The 22,154-nt window shown below is 31.8% G+C and overlaps 2 protein-coding genes across 3 annotated transcripts; one reads left to right on the plus strand and one right to left on the minus strand.

Annotated features, from left to right (window-relative positions):
- Window positions 1-7,181: 7,181 nt before the first annotated feature.
- Window positions 7,182-8,538, minus strand: LOC114185392 (protein slowmo homolog). Its single transcript, XM_028073090.1, has 2 exons — window positions 8,321-8,538; window positions 7,182-8,101 (listed from the first exon to the last, which is right to left on the minus strand). Exon 2 carries the CDS (start codon window positions 7,997-7,999, stop codon window positions 7,442-7,444), a length of 558 nt encoding a protein of 185 aa, XP_027928891.1. The 5' UTR covers window positions 8,000-8,101; window positions 8,321-8,538; the 3' UTR covers window positions 7,182-7,441.
- A 1,460-nt stretch (window positions 8,539-9,998) lies between these two features.
- Window positions 9,999-12,687, plus strand: LOC114185391 (serine/threonine-protein kinase UCN-like). 2 transcript variants are annotated; one of them, XR_003604790.1, is made up of 3 exons: window positions 9,999-10,235; window positions 10,975-12,509; window positions 12,603-12,687. XR_003604790.1 is itself a non-coding variant. In XM_028073089.1 (2 exons), exon 2 carries the CDS (start codon window positions 11,233-11,235, stop codon window positions 12,364-12,366), a length of 1,134 nt encoding a protein of 377 aa, XP_027928890.1. In that variant the 5' UTR covers window positions 9,999-10,235; window positions 10,975-11,232; the 3' UTR covers window positions 12,367-12,513. The 2 variants fall into 2 exon arrangements, 1 of the variants encoding a protein (XP_027928890.1); XM_028073089.1 differs by lacking the exon at window positions 12,603-12,687 and having other exon boundaries at window positions 10,975-12,513.
- Window positions 12,688-22,154: the final 9,467 nt, after the last annotated feature.

The raw sequence follows: 22,154 nt of genomic DNA on the forward strand, positions 1-22,154 counted from the left end.
CTCCCTTCTCTAACCATTTCTTGTTTCTTCATTCTGCATAATCAAATTTCTGTAACTTCTTCTTTTCTCTCATTTTGCTTCTGGTTTCTATGTTCAAATTTTATATCACTTTCTTACCTAATACACCTCATTTTTTAACTTAATACTTAAAAACTACACTTTACTAATCATTGCAGACTGTGATATATGCAAAGAAGATCACGTGCATGTTAAATTTGAATAAACTTTTCTGTCAAGATTTGTAGTTTTACAATGACATTTCTCCTTTATTATATATAGGTAATTATTCAGTTTTTAAGGAAACAATATTGTTATTATATTTAAACTACAACGCGTATAAATAAAAGTTTCTCAAAACTAAGGTACTACGTTTATAATTAATAGACAAAGAGAAGGTGCGCGTTGAACTTTATTTAAGAAAAACAAAAAGGGAAAAGGGTAAATATATATATATATATATATATATATATATATATATATATATATATATATATATAATTTCAAATGCAGATAAGGGAAGCTTTTGAGTCTGTGATTGTTCAGCTTTATGACTCATATGATGCTGCTATTTCCCTTTTGCTATGTCCACCATGATGAACCGATCAAATACTATGTTTTCACTCACCATAATCATTTCCATCAAAATCATTATCTTCTCAACAAAAATGTCTCTTTTCTCTCTTTTTTTTCGACTATTTTCCATAACTATAAAGTTGAAACTTGTGATGGAAAAAAAAAATACAAAATTGAAAGAAAAACACGACTAAAATTGATTATGTAATCATAAATATAATTAGTCAATATTTTTATATATTAATATCATCTTCATATATCTAGAGTCCCATAATAGTTTCACAATAATTTATAATATAATGTCTTCTCCTTACTTATTGACTGGTTTAATCTTGAAAACGGATTACGTTTGGAATGTAAATGAATAATTAAGAAAGTACAAGAAACCTTACATAAATTATTCACATAAAATTTTAATTATAAAAAGTATGAAAAACATTGTAAATAGAGTAAAGATAAAGCTGTCCATGGGTCGGTTGAAATCGAATTAAGGAAAAAGATAAACTTTAAATTAATCAAATTTTTAGTGATTTAAATATTCAAAAAAGGTACAAATTCAGACCTAACCAAAGGGTTGGTTTGGTTTAAATTAATTAGGCCTATGCAAAATTTAAAAAAAGAAATAAATCATGTTTTTATAAGAAAATTATCATATATATGGTTCTATTATTAATTAAAAGAGACAAGCATTACTCTATTACAACTTACTTATCAGTTGAACAACAACATTTTTATATAACTACACAATGAAATTTTACCTATAATCATAATTGAGTTTAATTACTCTTTTTATTTCTGTTTTTGTCTAAAACTGTCAAATTGGTCTTCTAATTTTCTAAAATTTCAATTTAGTTCTGATTTTTTTAAAATTTATACAATTTGATTTTTTTAAAATTTATTAAAATTAATCAATAATTTTTTATCGAAATTGACATTATTAGTATGTTAATTACATTATAAAATAAATCATCATTATTAATAACTTCAATCTTAATAAAATATCTTTAATCCATTTCAGAAAATTAAACGAAAAAATATCTCATTATGTGAACTTTTAAGAAATTATAAACAAATTGAAACTTAAAAAAACTAGTACTTTTCGACAAAAACAAAGATAAAAAAAAATAAGTAAACCTATTTATTGTTAATAAAATGTACACCATTCATTTGGTTCAAGTACGTTAATCTGTAAATTACGAATTCAACAGTGTTATATTTGTTTGATGAAAGTAAAAGATGGATTTAATAGGTGATGAAGATGAAGCAGTAACAGTAACAGTAAGAAGAGTTGGGTAGAAAGATGCAAAGAGAAGCATTTATATTGAACATTGGGAATTGAAGAGTGGAAGATGGAAGGAATGCATGCATTGGATGGTGATGGCAGCTTTGTATGAGAGAAATGTTATGATAGAAAAACCAATTCATTGAGATGTCATGTCAAAGTACAAGAAGAAGCAGTATATGAATTGTAGCTACACACACTTCACTCTATTTCCCTCATTAACGTTCCTTGTCTCCTTCTCTGGAACAGTGAAAAAATGATAATAACTAATTATGTGATTCTTTTCTTGTTATGAATATGGATGGTGTTGTTCAGTGTAACGTCAATCTGTCACAACATCCCCAATCACCACAAACCTGTCAGATTTAACAAAGAATGATGTGATGGAACCTTGTAGACCTTAACAACACCTTCTTCTATTCTTCATCGAATCATCAACTTTTCTTTTATTGCATAAATATATATTACCAACAAAAACTTGCCGCAACAATGTGATAGAATAAGCATTCAATGATACATTTTACGTATACATTTTCGATTTCCCTTTCCTCACTGCAATGCTCAGATTCTAATAAATATCACGACTTTGGGGACCATTGCCAAAACAGTCTTATTTTTATATATTAATCCAATAAAGTTGACATTGGACTCGTTCTATCAAAATTATTCTAGCTGGTTCTTCAATTTTTAGGAAAATTTTTATAACATAGTGATACTCTATCACTCAAAGTTTTTAGTTGCGTTCGATATTATTTTTCATTCCATCTTTTTATCTTTTATAAATATAAAAAATTAAATATATTTTTAGTCTTTTCACTTTCGGTAAATTTTAGAATTAATTCATTTTAAAATATTTGACCAATTTAGTCATTCATCTTTTGAAATACGTAGATTTAATCATTTTAATCAATTTTTGTTAGATTTATTTAATATTTCGTACGCATTTCAGGATCGTATTTAAGTTGTTTATATTATTTGACACATTTTTGTTTTAATGTTAACTAAGATATTATTATGAAATGCATTTAAAATGTCAAATAAACCTAACAAAATTTGATTAAAAGGACTAAATCCACGTATTTCAAAAGATGAATGACTAAATTGATCCAAAGTTTCGAGATTGACTAATTCAAAAATTTACTGAAAGTTAAGAGACCAAAAACATATTTAACCCATATAAAAATTTACTTTTTAAGATTATTTTACTTTTACAATGTGTTGTCAAATTATAGTTATTAGTATCAATTTTTTTTCCTAATTTTATAACTTCACTTTCTTGTTTACTTATTTTTCTTCAATATCTAATAAAAAATAGTATGTATACTTTTTTTAGTTAAAGTATCGTAAATAATTTTTGCATTTTAAAGAAAATTATTATTTGATTAGTTTTGGAAATGAAAATTTGGATATTCCAAACCAAACTAGCTACAGGAACTTGGCAATGTATTTAGGCCAATTGGAGCATGCATGTAGGGCAAGACAAGAGATTTCTGTTTTTTATGCATATTATGAGTACGGTTATTATTGTTGGAGAAAAATAGAAAGTTAATAGTTGGGAATATATATATATATATATATATATATATATATATATATATATATATATTTTTTTTTTTGTTAGCAATCCGAGTGTAAGTCTAAGTCTCACATTGGTTAGAGAAGAAAAAGTAGAACACTATATAAAAATAAAAATTCATAAATCCATTGCCTTAAGGCAGTTTAAGAATATTTAACTTGATTTTATGTGTAGAACATATTTAATTCAACTTTATGTCTTAAGCATATTTTAGTTTGACTTTAGGTCTTTAAGCCCATAACGTGTTTATAACTATCAATAATCCAAAAATTTAGTTGCACAAGTTCTTCTATTCTTGAAAAAATGTTGTATTTTCAATAAAATTTTAATTAAACTCGTAATTAATGAACTCTCATTATCAGTTTCTAAATTAAAAGAATCTGATTTACTAAAATTTATATCAATTTCATGATCATATATGTCAAATCAAGTAAATTGGATACTTATCAAACATCAAACTTAACCATTTTCACAATACTTGAACTAGTTTTTTTAGAAGTTCTCAAAGTTTACATTTCACTCGCATTCAAATTAAGTTATTCACATAAGTTCAATTCCACAACTTGGTTTTATCATGAAACTTAGGTATACTAAATCCCATGGTTAATACTTTAAAAATATTAAGTTGTTGTTGATCATACATTATTTGAGTCAAATGGTTTGCTGGTCAAACTTATTCACGTGAGCAAAAATAATTATGAAATTTATATGAAGTCATAACTAATTTGAACGAAACAAATTGGGATTCTCAACATTTTAGAAAATATTGTATCACTGAATAAAAAGTTGAATCTCCTATAATTTTCTCTTGAAGTTAAGTGAGACCGTCGTTCTCAACATAAAAATTTAAGACTCATTAATAGATATATTTTTCTTATATATTACTTAATTTTCTCATTTATATATTTAATGTGAAAATCTCAGAATTCATGTGTGTAAACCTTCAAATCCTCATGCATGATCTCTTACAAACCTAGGAAATGTTAGACTTGTTCCTTTGGAAATATCAAATCATTTAAATACTACCATAACTTGTTCCAAAATTCACAAAAAAAAAATATTTATAAATCATGTTTTAGCTGTTAGAATAGATGAAATAGTAAACTAATTGGTTTTTTGTGGAGTTCAAATATTGACTGAAAACCTAACGTAGAACAATGAATTTGCATTTATGTGAAGAAGAAAAAGAAGAAATGTAAGGACTGAAAATTGCAGAGATTGGTTTTTGTGATTTTGTAAGACACTTGGTTTAAGTGGATCTTGGAAATGTCGAAGCCAAACCCTATATTGGATCTCGTGATCCTAGCAAGAGCATTCACAATTTTTTTTTTTCTTAAGCTATGGTGCATTTATAACTTCCTTTTGTCTTTTGTACATTCTCCCTCTTAGGAAGAAGAATCCTAGTTTTTTTAATAAAGAATTTCTTATAACTCTTCGGTAAATAATATGGATTTACACTATAGTCAACCAATTATGATTCCATATCTTAATCATTAAATAATTGGGTGAATACACCAAAGTGCCATATTCAAATTCATTATGGATAGGTGCAATACATATAAAAACCGGAACACCTCAAATACTTTGATTTCTTAGGGTTAGAAAAAAACTAGAGGTGTAGAAACGGGTAACTTGGCCCAGCCCGGCTCGACTCACCACAGATTGATTACTTAGTGAGCCAACTCAACCCGAATTACTTATTAGCGAGCCAAAAAATTTGAATCCGACCCGGCCCAGCACGGGTTGGTGGATTAAATGGGTTGGCTCGCGGGCTCACTTAATTAAAAAACTACAAATTTTTTTTATTTATTTTTCAGTAAAAACTGAATTATAATTATAATTAAAATTTAAATAAACTTCAATACAATCCAAATACAAACTAAAATAAAAACAAAATACTAAATTATTTATGTGTTGGCTAAAAAACAACCTAACCTGACCCAAATGCACAGTCTAACAAAAAACACTTACATGACCCTTTATTTGCGAGTTGGTGAGCCAACCCGATTCATCACACGTTTAACCCGGATGAGCCGGATTCTAAATGAGTCGAGTCAAAAATCAACCGTATTGAAATTTATAAAAAAATTTCAACCCAACTTGGCTTGAACCTAATGTGGGCCGGATTGACTCGCAGGTTCCAGTCCATTTGATAGCTCTAGAAAAAATAGGCCGATGAGGTTCAACTCTAATACCCACTTCACTTGTCATTACCTATTTTGTTTTGTTAAAATGCCTGTAGAAAACCAGATGTAAGAAATATTAGGTTGTGTTTTTGTGAACGATATGAACTTTGATTACTTTAATTACATTTTCCTTTGTGTAAGATAATTTAAATTTCTTTATATTAAATTTTTTATTTAGATAGAAACAATCATTTTTAAACATAATTTTTTTATTTAAGAATATTTAAATTTTCAAAGTTAAACTTTAACTCAAAAATACTTATCAATGTGTATATTTAATAATTTTAAAAAAGAAGAAACTTATTATATGATATTCCTTTCAAAGCTTTTCATTAAATTAATTAGATATTTGGCTCAGTTGTCCACTATATTAATTATATTTCTTTTAGAAAAAAATACTCTAGTCAATTTTGAAATCTTCACGTGGATATTAGTGAAAATTAAAATAATTATTTTATTAACAATAAAAGAGATTCAAAAATTAAGTTAATAAAAAATTTATGAAAAAATAAATAAATAACAACCACTAATATATCTACCGTAAAACTATTCTAATCAGTCTTAAATTTAAACTTACAAGTGTGACATAAAAAGAACATCCAAAAACCATCACCAAAAAGTATATTTTCATTCATATAAAAATATTATTTATTGTATTTAATAATATTAAATTAAAATGTAATAGTAATAATAATACATTTAATTTGATTATATTATAATATCATGTTTTTATTTAATTATATTGCCACTTGTTGTTTATATCATTATAATCACATTAAATTGATATTTTAAATTATAAAAAGATAAAATGCAAATAAAAATATTTATGGACATTATAAAACATTACCATCGAAGCAAAACTTATAAAGTGAAATAAGAGCTCACATAGACGATCTTATAAAACTGTCTCATTAACGTTACAATAAAATTTTAAAAATATACAAAATTCAGAAAAACTTAATATTATTAATCAAATTAACTAGTTTCTTTAATAACCATGAATGTTTTACGTAAATTACAGTGTCTGTTAATTAATTATCTTCAATGTAGTTAGAGTTGTTTTTACTACATTGGTTAAAAGTTTTTGCACTTTCACAAGCAAGTTAGACAAGAGAATTTTAAAACCATATTTCAGTATTCCCAACGACAAGCCAAACTCAAAAGTTCATCTTACCATACAAAAAAACACATCAAAACCAACAAAGAAAATGCAAAAAACAAAATCTCTCCACTAATGCAAGTGGATGCTAGAAATGACTTGAAATTTAGAACTTATTCGAAATGCTACCGTGCAAATTGAACCCTTCAATATATTATATTTGGTAATTACCTGTAACTTCATTTTCAATTTGTCAATGTCTAATGCTGACATGAAAACAAACCTCAATGGCAGACATCCAATAAACTACCATATGTAATAAAAAGAATAAGAAAAAAAAACATTATCACAGTCATCACCTAGGCATGCCCAAAAGAAAATCTATGTATGGATAATCACTTCTATCTCAAGATAAAGATGCAAAACAAAGGCTTGTGACCAAGTGCCTTAGAAAATAAGGAAAGGTGACAAACAAATAACAGAGTAAGATTCAGAAGAAAAGGATATTCAAATGATCCTTAAGTTGTGTTACAGCAATTTGAAAAATTATTTGACTGATCAAAATTTGGAGAAGATCTAAATAAATAGCCTTCTTAGTTCTTAAATTCCAGGGAAGAGATACAAGCTTCACCATCTTCCCTGCCTTTCATGTTGCAATGTTTCCTCTGTTATTTTACAAATATGGTTAAACTACAGAAACCCAAAACTAAAAAGAGAAGACAGAATCACAAGGCAAGGCTGCTAGATTCTGCCTCAAGATATTTACAGATCCTCTCCATTACCTCTCTACCCTTAACACTATTCTGAAGAAACCTCTCAGCACATCGCTGCTCCACCTTTTCAGCCATGGATGCCAGGGCCGACAATGGTTTAATCCGGATTCGGGTCTCCTGCTGGCAAACCGTCCAACCATTCGGGTTATCCGGGTGTGGATCATACCGGATCTTCTCTTCCACTTCTATGAACTTCTGGAGGCTGATATTCCGAGAGGTCAGTTGCATGGAACGCGACTGTGCATCCACAACAGTGGATTCCACACAGTGGCAAATATCCTGACCAACAATTCTGCGGACAAACCAGGGTCCAGGACAATGGATCGTGATGGCACGAGTTGTGCAAAGCTTCCCTGTTGAAGGGTCAAGACTATGGTTCAATGTGTCAACATCAAGAATATGGGATAATATGCGTTTGTTCTCTGGATCGGCAAACTTGCGCCAAGATGCACTAGTCACACGTTCCCAAGGGTGCTTGTAGACGTGTTCCTGTCTGTATGCTTTCACCATTATGTTATCTCTTCACTCAATTAAGTCAACACTCACCACACTGAAATTCTGATTTAGGGTTTAGCTGCGAATTTATGGGGAATTTTACTCTAGCAGTGCAATCTGGCATGGGAAATGAACAATTAATCAATCCACCAAACTTTTTCAATTCAGATGTGAATAGCATCAAAGAAATCAAATTAAAAGCTTAAGAATCAAAACATGTGATTGAATAATAGCGAATATCGAACTTATTACAAACAATGCAGATAGTGAAAAAACATAGCTATAGCGATCAAAGAGATGAAAAACTCGGCGAAGTGATAATAGATGTGAGCTTACCAAATAAGGAAAATAGAAATGCTGCAGAAATTGAGTGCGCAACCATGGAAAGATTAAAACGGTTGTGAATTTGCCCTAATGAGAGGTTTTGAGGAAATTGTAGTGGCCATCGGTATCACCGCCCACAGATTTCATTTCGTGTTTTGGTCAAAGTTCAATTACACCGTTCGGCGAGACCTAGAGGATTCTTTGATTGGGCTGGGCTTGAGTCCAAGTAATGTTTTTGCCATCTTTACATTGCATAATAACTAAACAGGTCTTTTACAAATACAACTTAATTAGGGTATTGTGGGTTTGGGCTTGCACAGTAACAATTTTGGGCTTTTTCTTTATGCATCTCCACCATTACTGACTGTAGTCATATTAACAATAAGAAGACTAAAACATCCTCGTATTGTATCACATCATCGCTGTCAATGGTGGAGTTTCATGACCACTATGGGGAATTTTGTACCCACAATTATATATATATAAATTAATATACAAATAAAAGTATTTTTTTTATTATAGTTTATTTGACTCCTCAAATTTACATACACCTATAAATAAAATTTTAATATTACCTTTCTGTGGAGAAAGAAGGTTGTAGAAGAATAAGAAAAGAAAGAGAATGACTTGTGAAAAAAAAGAAAAAAAGGCTCATCCGGACGAGTCCTTTCTATAACACATTTCATGTGTTCCAAAATGTTCATTTTGGGAAACTTGCATTTCATACATTTTGGAAAGAGCATGTCAGAACTCATGCTACAGAAAGCTCCTACCATAATGCAATTCATACCTTTTGAAAATCATGTTCAAGAAATTTATGAAGGGTAAAATTATCATTTTGAAAATTGTGGGGTGGTACCAAGAAATTGTGGGAGTGAAGAAAGAAAAATCTTGATTTATTCACAAATGAATAGGTTAAGATCACTTAAAGTATTGGTTTGTATAATAATGGACTGATTTAGCCCAGACCTGTTTGTCCCATATGTTATACCATGTTTGGTACTCATTGTAAATATATCACAAAAACACGTTTCATCCGCAAAAATGGCATATCCAATTACAAATTTTCAGGTTTACAAACAACCTGTATACTATGATCTATTAGTCAGGTCTCTTCAAAACGATTTTAAGCAAAATCGAAAGTGAGGAAGTTAAGGTAGAGAATCTCAGAAAATGTATTTTAAGGCCAAAACATTAATAATGTTCGAAAATTCCAGAAAGCATCTACCATGATATAAGAGGAGTGGTTATAAATCGCTTTGGAATCATAATCTCATCTTTATAATTTATAAGAGAATAACTAAAGAATATATACGTCTGCAACATGCGAGCGAAATGTGAATCCATTCTTCCCACTAACATAGTTGTTAAACTCATTCAAGAAAATTATATGAAAAGATAATAAACTTTGAATTTTATGAGACAGATTCAAGAGTTAGTACAAGAAGTTGTAAAACATTCCTATTTTCCTTTGAAAACATTATTTTAGTAGTTGGTGGGTGATGTTATGAAGGATATGATTGAAGGGAAGATCACCAAATCACGATTTAACGTTGCTGTGTAAGTCGTCATCGGTGAACTACAAAAAAGGAATTTTGATGCTTTAGTTACTTGTTTCATACGTGTGGTTTCCTTTGGGTAAATAAATATCTTTCATCTCAAGTTCACAATTTGAACAACAAGATTTGCATAATCAAAAGGATAGTGTCAATTCAATGTTAAAGCAAGCATAATGATGTTGTCCTCCACTTGTCTACCCTTCATCTGTTTCAACCATAGACTTGGTTCTAATTTATATGCCATCTTTTGTGTTGCCACAAGGCCTACACTTTTGACAATGAAGCCATCACTAATTAATTCAGCATCATCCACCTAATTCATCATCAACAGGGTCAAGCTTACTCAACATTTTTTAGTAATTTTTAAGGTACGTATACGACCATATACGATTCGTGCACTGTCTTGTCCTACATTAAATCTCACACAACAAAGGAACACTAATATTTAACATGTGAAACTTCATTAATTGCTTTGTCCTCTCTGATTTATGTGGCTGCAGTTCAACATATGCCAACATAAACAACGGAATTCGGAATTGATGATTAAAATATTATAGTCCTTCAACAGTTTTCTGATAAAGATCTATGGATTTCAAAACGACAAAGAACATTGAATTCCAATGAAGCCTACGAGTACAATGCAAAACAACGGGTCTAACTGAAAGAAAAGATAATAAACTACGTACATGTACCTAAATTTGATGAATGGAAAGTGAAATGTGTTTGATAAGTGCAATACAGAGGGCAAATCGTATATTTGAAAGATATAGTGTGTGATTTATTGAGATATAGGTAATTAATAATTGAGAGGAGCATGAGGAAGGGTGAGTGAAATGTCATGCTCCATTAATTAAAGAAAGAAGTTCAATGAAAAAATGGATTGGTAAATGAGAAGGTGACAAGGTTCCAACATGAAGCAATAGCTTCACGTTCTCCTTACAATATAGGAGCTCCCATGTGACTACCGTACGGCTTAATTCATTTTGTCTTTTTCCCTAAATTACTTTTGTTTGCTTATGTCTCGTCACACGTGTGACCATATGCTTTATCAGTTTATGCTACGCAAATCAAGCGCATTATCAATATCTAATGAATCTCGCTAATCAGGTTTAAGCAGTTTTCCGACACCATAAAGACCATTTACATTTGTGAATGTTGTTTTCCTCCATCACCTTCTTGCCATAACAATGAAGAAATAATGATAAAAAGAGCTTGTCATGGGAGTAACAGTGTAGTGCACAGAAAAAACAAAAGTAAATCCGCATACAACAGTACAACAACATCATTATAAAACGCTAATAGCAGGAGCAAGGTGGATCAAACAAACACAGACCAGGTTTTTTTCTCTCTCTCTCTTGTAACGAAATGGCAGAGGAACTTGACCTCGACAACCTTAAGGCTCTGAAAGTTTTAGGTAAAGGAGCCATGGGCACTGTGTTTCTCGTGCAACACAACTCCGGCCATGTGGCGCTCAAAGTCGTCGACAAATCATCATCCCTTCACGACGGCGCTCGCCGCGCCCACTGGGAAATCAGCGTTCTCTCTCGCTTATCCCACCCCTTCCTCCCCACCCTACTGGGTTCCTTCGAGTCCAACAACTTAATGGGCTGGGCCGTCCCCTACTGCCCCGGCGGCGACCTCAACCTCCTCCGTTACCGCCAAACAGATCACGTATTCTCCCCCGCCGTCGTCCGCTTCTACCTCGCCGAGATCCTCTGCGCTCTCCACCACCTTCACTCCATGCACATCGTGTACCGCGACCTCAAACCCGAAAACGTCCTCATCCAACAATCCGGCCACGTCACCCTCACCGACTTCGACCTCTCCCGAACTCTCAGTCCCACCAAAACCAATACTTCTCCCTCCAACTCCCACATTCCTGACACCGCTCCGCGCAAGCCCCGCCGCAACTTCCGCTGGGTCCCACTCACCAAGGCTCCCAAGTCCGCCCGAGTCACCCCCGCCGCGCGCCGCGCGGCGCCGAGCTTCGAGCGGTCGAACTCGTTCGTGGGCACCGAGGAGTACATCGCGCCGGAGGTCCTCCGAGGCGAGGGGCACGGCTTCGCCGTCGACTGGTGGGCCCTCGGCGTCCTCGCCCACGAGATGGTGTACGGAACGACGCCGTTCAAGGGAAGGAATCGCAAGGAAACGTTCCGCAACGTGTTGTTGAAGACGCCCGAGTTTGTTGGGAAGAAAACAGCGTTGACGGACCTAATCTCTCGGTTGCTCGAAAAGGACCCCTCCAAGCGTTTGGGTTATGTTCGCGGCGCCAGCGAGATCAAGGAGCACGAGTTCTTCAGAGGGGTGAAGTGGGACCTACTAACGGAGGTTATGCGGCCGCCGTTTATTCCTTCAAGAGATGACGTTACGAAACCTTTCGCCGATGGACTTGACGTAAGGGGATATTTTCAGAGCCTGAAATCTCCGCCGTCTTTGCCCCCTTCGCCGTTACCGTCACCGTCGTGTGAGTTTCAGAACGTTTCTTTACCGGAATTCTGATGCACGTGTGGGAGGTGGTAGACCTAGCTAGCTATTCTTTTTAACTCTTTAAATTTCTGTCTATATTGGGGAATGAATAACGGTGTAGAACGCAAAGTAACGGCGTTACTCAGAAATTACTGCTATCATATGCTTTTGTTAAGGTAACAAACAACCTTTTTCCTTTGTATAGTTAGATACTACACATACAATTGTAAGATATTGTTGTTTATATGTCAAATATTTCTTTGTTTCAGATGCATGAACATCGCTCCCTCCCATCTACAATGTTATTCTTTTAAGAGTATAAGAGTAAGATTGTAAATATTCTTCTATCCAATATAATTAAAACACTACTAAAAAAACTCATATTTCCTGCCAATTTTGTTTTGAATTTTTTTTAGTAGGAAATACTTATAAATTTTGTTATGAAAAAAAAATTTGAAGGAAATTGCTGCCAATGTTTTTGCAAAATATTTTGTACCAAACACTTTTCTCAACAAATTTTGTAGGAAATACTTGCAAATTTTATAATTTTGTAAGAAATAATTACCCACGAAGGAATTACCCGCCAATTAACATTCTTAGAAAAAATAGCAAGAAAAAGTCTTTTCTTGCAAAATTTTTTAACAAATTTGCAAGAAAATTCCCATGTAATATGAAAATTTTTAGTAGTGAAATATATCATAAAATCTATTTATCTTTTATTATATTTCTAATATATTACTCGTTATTACAACGATAACATATTTAATATAATTATTTTATTACTCATAATTACAACGATAACATATTTCATAATCAATTAAAAATTATTATTTATAAAAAAGTTATATAATTAATTAAATTTATGTTAAGTGATGATTTTGTGTTTTTTCTTCAAGTATTTTTTTATTAAATAATTGTATAAGATAGGTTCTATACTGTGAGTGTGTTCTTGTTTTTTTCTTTTTTATGTTTCAATTTACAAATATTATCAATTATATTGTTCTTGTAGTAATGGTTATAAAAGTTGACAAATTTATTATGTGAAGCCATGTTTACTAACATCAGTGAATAATTAATCTATTTCCTGGTGTATATTTTTCTCTATTTTTTATTTATATATTCTTCTTATCAAAATAGTTAATCGAATGATATGATATTACTTTTGTTCAGCGAGAGGAAAGTTCGTCTAAGGAGACTATATAATTTAGAAAACTTAACATATATATTTGTTTATAGAAAAGACTTCAACTATACATTTTTATATTTTTCTCGTATCAGATTTGACACATTTAGTTCTAATACTCACTAATTCCAAAACACAACAATATTTAATTTGAGCATCTCATGTTCAATATAATATATAATACAGTGAACAAACATCAAAACTTCAAAAGCTTAAATCAAGTGTGGGAACCACATCATTCATACGATAAAATCATTTAACTTATAATATTTATCATAAATAACTTAGTTTTCCTTAGTTGCACTAATTCTTTGACTTTAAAAGAGCTTTAAGAACTTAGATACAATAACTGTACACAATTCAACTGTCTAATCATATCTTAACAATCATAAACAAATACATATTTGTCTTGAACCAAGTCACATGTTAAAGATAAATTTACTAATGAAATTTTGGATCCGGAAGGATTACTCTACTCAACTTTAAGATTTTTATAACAAATTTTGATCTTCAAAAAATAAACAAAAATATTATAATCTTAAAGAGAAATAAATAAATAAATAAAAAGAATAATTTTAAAAAGATAGTGATTAAATAAAAATTGAATAATTGATTTTTATGTATAAAATTTATATTTTAATAACAAAATATTCAAACTCCATAAGATACTAACTCCTCCTAACTATTTTCTAGCACACTACTAAATTTTGATATACATCTAATTTTCAAGAATCTTCATATTCACCATTACAAATGATTCAAACATATATTATTCCGTTAACTACATAAACAAATATTCATGATTACTATTTTTTAATATTTAATTAACACTATTATTATTATTATTATTATTATTATTATTATGCTTTAAAAAAAATAGTGCTTAAAATAAAATAATAGTTTTTAGAATTGTGAAATAGAAACGAAAAAGGGTGAATGTAAATATAACATGGTCCATATTATTTGAAAAGTACAGGCATCATATTCCTCTTTCTTTTGTAAAGAAAAATTCTCCCAAGAATTATGCTTTATAAACAGTAGTTTAATATTTTTGCCCCCTCAAATATTCGATATAACAATAGTTTGTGTTATTGATATTCACATGTGATTAAGATGGCAACTATAGTTTCTGATTTGCAGATATTGATATATTTGTTTTCACTAGATGCAGCTATTATTATTTTTTTTAACCAAACACAAATGAAAATGAATATATAATTACTCGCCTCAAATTCATATGTATTAGGTTTGATACTTATATACACACGTATTAAAAAATTTATATTTACATTTTGGTTTATAAATTAATCATTTTGATTATTACGTCATTTAAATTATAAAATGATTAATTGAAAACTTTAAAACTATAAATTTGATAAAAAAATATAATTATTTTTTAATTTATTTTCCATTTATAATTAAAGTATAATTAATGATTGAATATATAAGATTTTAAACACTTACGTGTAAATTCAATAAATCTCGACAAAAGATAGAATTATAATTGTATTGAGTAGAATCTTTAAGGTACATTGTGACATTATGACTTATTGATATATAAACATTGTTAGAGTAGGAAAAGTACTAAAGGCATCTCTCTTTTGAGAAGAAAAAGGTGTTGTAGGACCAATTGCTACTGTGATTCTAAGTGCCAAAAACCATCTTATTCAAAGACAGATTATGAGGATAATTAATAACACTGTTTATCTCGTGAAGACTCGTCATTTCTTATCAACTCAAGTCTTTACACGTAATCAACTTCTCTACTTATAATTCTTCACCTTGTTCTCTTCTCATCCTGCAACTCTCTTATTTTACGCTTTTCTGTCTAAAAACTATGCACAAATAGATGCGCAAGCTGGTATTTTCATATTATATATAATTTATAAATGTATGGTCACCATAATTTTCCCTTGCCCCTAAAAAAAAGAACCTTTTTCATATCTTTAAAGTATTTCTTGGCAGTTTTAATTAATGCAGAAAGTCAATAGAAGCATGTATATGGAACAGAAAGCTAAGAAAAATATTAAACAAAAAGAACGAGAATAACTCATGAGATGACAAATTTGCACACACTTGACAATGTGCAAATTTTCACCTTATAAATTATCTTGTGAGGTTAAGATCGGAGGAGGTAAACAAAGAAATTCATCAACAGTGATATATTTTGAAAAATAAAAAATCTGTGGAAACATGGTTTAAAAATTGAGATTTTTGCGAGATTCTCTCTAACACCAAAAGAAAAATTGAATGATGAGTAATTGGTGGATTAGAGAGAAAAATGGTAATGTTAGTTCAGTGAAGTGAAGTAGAGAATGTAGTGGTGTGTGTTGAAAAGATATATACTAAGATTAGGAATAGGTTCCCTAGTAGAACAGCACTAACACGAAGTAGAGTTGTTGTGTCGGCCAATTTTGGCTTCATGTAAGGTATAAAGTTGGTTAGAATTAGAAAAGATAACATTTTCTTGCTTCTTTAACCTATGTACCTATTTGTTTGCTATCCTGTCTCACTGAAATTTAAGGTAGTTTGCATTAATTATTAGAAATTCAAGTGTGAATCTAAGTTTTATATTGGTTAAAAATGAAAAAGTAGAGCATTATATAATAATAAAGATTCATAAATCTATCGTCTTAAAGTTTTGGGTAGAGAGTGGTGTCAATATCTTATGTGATTGACTTAGATCTCATTGGTATTTGTTCTACTCGGTAAAACCTCCTCTTCTATAAACTTGACAAGTGATATCAGAACCCATAGTTTAAAAAACCGACTGGATACAGAAAAGGATAAGGAGGAAGGAAGTGTACCAATGTAGTTGAAGATCTCATTGATATTGTATCTCCCAGTGAAATTTTCTCTATAGACCTGACACTAATTTCATCACCATTGGGTGTGTCTTTGGTAACAAATGGTGAGTGATGAATTATGGTTTGCATCTCACAACTTTGAAATCTTCTCTCTTATATTGTATTGTCCTTAATTGACATGATTCTTTATTATGTCTTCTTTTGTACCATAATATATATATAATATTACATAATTGAAGAGATTAGTTGCCGAAAGCTCTTTGTATAATTATAACTAGGCAGAATTTGGTCCAAGCCTTTCTGAGGGAAAGATTACCTTTAACTTTTAAGTAATATATTAACATGTGGTTTTCACAATTTGCTTTTGTAGTCAAAACAAAAATATAAATTCGTTCCAGTTGTTTAAATTTTTTCTGATTGGAAATCCTCTTCCGTATGAGAATAAGTAAGCATTTATCTAACTCGTTTTAACAGGTGAAATAAAAAATTTATAATTTATTTTTAAATATTTGTAATATTGTGTTTCATTTCTTAATATTTTTAATTTTATATAAAATTTAATTAATTGATATAAAAATAGAAAGAAAATGGATTATATTTGTAACCTTTTATATCAGTTAATTATGGGGATGAATGATGATGAGAAGAGAAGATGAGGATGAAATATTGAAATTTATCCTCGTCCCACCGCGTTGTTACTCTTAGTATTTGATATTATTAATTTTGAATTCATAGTAGATAGTTAAAACTTTAATGTAGACAAATTATAAATTTTTATTAATAAGATAAACTATGTTAAATATTAATAATTTTTAGTTTAAAATATGTTTAAATGAATTAATATAATAACTAATAATCTTTTAATTGTTATTTAATAATTTTTTTAGAAGATGATATAATCAAAATTTTCCTCTACTTGTCGGGATGTTCTCTTTTGAGTCCAAATTTATTATTATGACTTAACATCAAGAGGTGTTTTTTGGTGCAGCCCATGAAATTTCTTCCTACACATCATCAGACCGAATTATGCTTTCAGAATTAAGTGGTTCTAAAAGGCCTTCTTGTGGGTCAATGAATTTGGGCTTCAGAGATGCTTGTGCTTCTGGATAGTGAAAATGAACACTAATATAACATTTTAAATGTTAATTCTAACCATTCTCGGTGTATTTCACTTGCTTAACTAAGTAATATAATAATAATAATAATAATAATAATAATAATAATATCCTAATTAAGTATGTTAGATATGTATGAATCATGAAAAAGAAAAAATATGCACAAATTGATATTTGATGAATATTTGATAATAACATAAAAAAATCAAATATATAATATATCTGTGAATAAAATCAGGAAACAAACTATATTATTGGACCCTATTTGAGATTTAAATATTAGATTTAGATTGCATGTTGCTTGTATTACTTAATTCTTATTAAGAGGACTTGTTACGTTACACCAGTAACATTTCAAAACTTTTTATGTTCATGAGTAGTAATTATGAATCTTCTTTAACAGCATGAAATTATTTTTAATATTAAATCAAGTAAAAAATATAAAAAAAATAATATTTCAAATGGTGATTTAAAAATACTATCTTAAATTAAGTTAATAATAATAATAATAATAATAAATAAAAATGAAAATGCTTAACATTGTCGATCGTATCATCATTAGAAGTTGACGTCTCACTCATGCAAGTATTTTTTTTTTTTATGGTAGATTTGGTTTATGTTTTTCTTTATTTTTTTTATGGTAGATTTGGTTTATGTTTTTCTTGCACTCTACTCACTGTTTTTTTTTTTCACTATTTTTTAAATAAACTTTCCTTCTCCGTCAACCATTCTCTTCTCCCTACCAACACACCATTTTCTTATTTGTTAAGAAGCTGTCTAAGAATAATAGCTCAACCCATATAAAAGGGGTTTAGTCATGTTATACGATTCATTCACAATCACAAACACTCACAACAACAATAAATATAACTTCGTAGGATATGTATATAACCCTCTGAACTTTTATATGGTCGATGATAGATAAATTAATTACTTCTGAAATAGAGTGATAAAAGTTTTTATTAATCAAGTAACTTTTGTATTGAAAATGTAATAAAAAGAAAATTAATTATTGGATTCAAAATTTTCCCTAACAAAAATTAACTTACTGATTATTAATATTTGACTATAAAAAAAAGTATATTTCTGTTAACATGTTGTTCAAAAAAAGTAATAAGAAATAGATGCGCAATGTCCAAAAAGGCTCACACATGCATTTAGGGGAACTGCTGTTTCCTTATGCGTACTTTAAACGAGAACAGCGTGTGCATCCAAGGCTCGTCGGAGTCTCATCGGAAATGGCGCACCCCGAGGCTCACAAATGCAGAACACGGTGGGGCTCGCGAATGAAAACAGGTGGTAGCCTATGACTCCAACGCCACCGCGCTCTGCTGCACGAAAACGCAGGCCACCGCGACGGAGATGGTGACCATCGCGACTCCCGGCGTGTCTCCCAGATCCGCCGCCCTGCGCACCTCGCCAGGAAGAAGAAGAAGTCGCGACTCTCCACTGCCGCTTGCGAGCAGCTGCTCCTCCACCGCGAGAAAGATGGTTGCGCCATGGGTGCGAATTCGAGAAAGGAGAGAGCGAATTGGGGATTCGAAAGCAGGTCAAACAGTTCGAAATTTGAAATTTTTTGAAAATAAAATTGAAAGAAAAACCCTAAATCTCGCATTTAGGATTCTTATAAAATTTGAGGGAAAATCAGATTAGAATATATGATCATTGGAAGCACAAAGCACCTAATAAAGTTAAATAACAAATGAGGTTGATTGAGTAAACCCAACAAACCCTATAAAGCAGAATGAACAGTATTTAGAAGAATACCTGAATTTGATATGGAAAATAACATAAATCGAAACTTTATAATCTCTCAACTAATTGTAGAGCACCTGAAGTTAGAATCCTTCTTGATTTTTTTTAAGAGGAAGAGTAAAAAATCATGAATGGTTTGTGTACCGTCCTGTTCGTCCAAGGCCCGACTCAATTCACGAAAGTCTATGAGTCTAGGAATTTGGGCCTAATTGATATTTTACTAAGATATTTTTTATATGAGATATTTTGGGTCAGTCGGTAGGAATTTGGGCCTAATTGATATTTTACTAAGATATTTTTTATATGAGATATTTTGGGTCAGTCGGTATGCTTTTTACTGGCTTCAGTATGCTCTTTACTGTATGTTAAGTCATGAAGATTCTTATAACTTCTATCTTCAGTAAAATTATTAAATTTTTACCGGAACAATACATAAAATATTACTCTTGCTAAACACCTAATTGATTTGAAATAAGACGGACGTCGACAAGAACATTTGGCGCCCACCGTGAGGCCTCGTTAAAACAGATTCCCGGGCCCTATCAAAAGAGAAAATGACCACACGATGATGAGAAACCCTCCGAGGCGGGAAATCACGTTCGAGAGGACGTTTCACCCGAACCCATCACCAGGAAATGCTGCAACGCCGTCGATAATGAAGGCGGATTTGCATCACCTCCCCACACTGCCGTTCAACGGCCGCTACCGCTGATAGTGTTTTGTCCACCACAGAACGCGCCAGTGAACCCGAAATCGCGACTCCAAAACGCAAACCGATCACAAGCATGCAGACCATAAACTTTCCCCAACACCATCCAATCTGTGCTGGCCATCCTTATTCAACTGCTTTTGAGACCTATCACCGTCAACACGAACCAACAGATTGTGTTCGGATGGATGAAAAGCTGAATCAGGAATTCGTGCAATCCACCAAATCCCTAAAACATTGTAGGGTTCGTGTCCGCGGAAATTAGGGGAAGCTACAATGAATACAACCACAAAAATCTCCGTCTGTGGCAGCTCAGCGACTACAACAAAATAATCTTCATCGATTTTGAGATCACCCTCCTTCGGAACAGCGAGGACCTTCAAACAGCACTTTCGGCGTATCGCGTATTTCGCACAATGAGACTAGAGGTTTCTGATAGAGGTGTTAGTGGAGTCGAAAGTGTCATTAGACGTGTGGAGTGAGAAACCGAAAATTCTGGAAACTGCGACCACGATCTGAACAGTACCGCGCATTAAGGAAGGTTCATTTTCTTATGCTTTAATATTAAAATATAAACACTGTTGTTTTTCGTAGCTATAACTAAATTTGAAACTAAACTTTTGTATAAAAAACGGTACACAGATTCCACTGTATCTTGGCTTGATTGATAAAAGTAAGTTACTTTTAAGTAAAATAATATTTGGAAAAATTAATTTTATTAAATGATACATAAAAATATGTCATTTTAAAAAAATACTTATTAAACTTCTTATATGTAAGAATGATTTATTTCAAAATGTCATACAATTCGGAGGGAACTTTTTATATGGCATTTTAGAAAAATTGATTTCACAAAACAATACAAAAAACAGTATTTAAAAAAAAAATTACATAAAAAAATCATTTATAAAACTTTTTTTTTATGCATAACAATTATTTATCTTAATTTATAAATTTATTTCAATAAATATTATCATTGATATATATAATTTGAGTTGTATTATATGAATGACTAACCTTGATTTGATAGTTACGTTCAAAATTCATTCATGATATCAATTCGACAAAACTCAAGCACGGTTTGGGGGCGGTGAAGAGCCGTCTAAAGCGACGACCCAAGCACGGTTTGGGGGCGGTGAAGAGCCGTCTAAAGCGACGATCCAAGCACGGCTTGGGGGCGGTGAAGAGCCGTCTAAAGCGACGACCCAAGCACGGCTTGGGGGCGGTGAAGAGCCGTCTAAAGCGACGACCCAAGCACGGCTTGGGGGCGGTGAAGAGCCGTCTAAAGCGACGACCCAAGCACGGCTTGGGGGCGGTGAAGAGCCGTCTAAAGCGACGACCCAAGCACGGCTTGGGGGCGGTGAAGAGCCGTCTAAAGCGACGACCCAAGCACGGCTTGGAGGCGGTGAAGAGCCGTCTAAAGCGACGACCCAAGCACGGCTTGGGGCGGTGAAGAGCCGTCTAAAGCGACGACCCAAGCACGGCTTGGGGCGGTGAAGAGCCGTCTAAAGCGACGACCCAAGCACGGCTTGGGAGCGGTGAAGAGCCGCCTAAAGCGACGACCCAAGCACGACTTGGGGGCGGTGAAGAGCCGCCTAAAGCAACGACCCAAGCACGACTTGGAGACGGTGAAAAGCCGTTTAAAATGACGACCCAAACTTGGCTTGGAGACGGTGAAGAGGCATTAATGACCCCCCGCAAGACCATGACTTCTTTTCTCAGCCTTTACGCCTCAGATACTGATGCTCAAGGCTAGGGAGCTGTGTACCGTCCTGGTCGTCCAAGGCCCGACCCGATTCACGAAAGTCTATGAGTCTAGGAATTTGGGCCTAATTGATATTTTACTTAGATATTTTTTATATGAGATATTTTGGGTCAGTTGGTTATGATATTTGTAACTGTTTTGCCTATAAATAAGAGATTAACCCTTAGGGTCAGGGGGGACAATTTTTTGGCTTCAGTATGCTCTTTATTGTATGTTAAGTCATGAAGATTCTTATAACTTCTATCTTCGTAAAATTATTAAACTTTTTACCGGAACAATACATAAAATATTACTCTTGCTAGACACCTAATTGATTTGAAATAAGACGGACGTCGACAAGAACAATTTGTTTATTTATAAATGGACTATAATCCTATATGTAACTCGTTATTTTTTCTTAAATTTTAGTATTTTTAATTTAAGATGATAAAGTAAGTTATATCAACTCACAATTTTATTTATTCATTTATTTTTATGAGTTAAAACT

The sequence above is a fragment of the Vigna unguiculata genome, chromosome 5 (genome assembly GCF_004118075.2).
Source record: "Vigna unguiculata cultivar IT97K-499-35 chromosome 5, ASM411807v1, whole genome shotgun sequence".
Lineage (NCBI taxonomy): Eukaryota > Viridiplantae > Streptophyta > Magnoliopsida > Fabales > Fabaceae > Vigna > Vigna unguiculata.

Excerpts from the sequence above, each read along its gene's own strand:
- LOC114185392 (XM_028073090.1), bottom strand. The coding sequence starts at position 7,999 with ATGGTGAAAGCATACAGACAGGAACACGTCTACAAGCACCCTTGGGAA.
- LOC114185391 (XM_028073089.1), top strand. The coding sequence starts at position 11,233 with ATGGCAGAGGAACTTGACCTCGACAACCTTAAGGCTCTGAAAGTTTTA.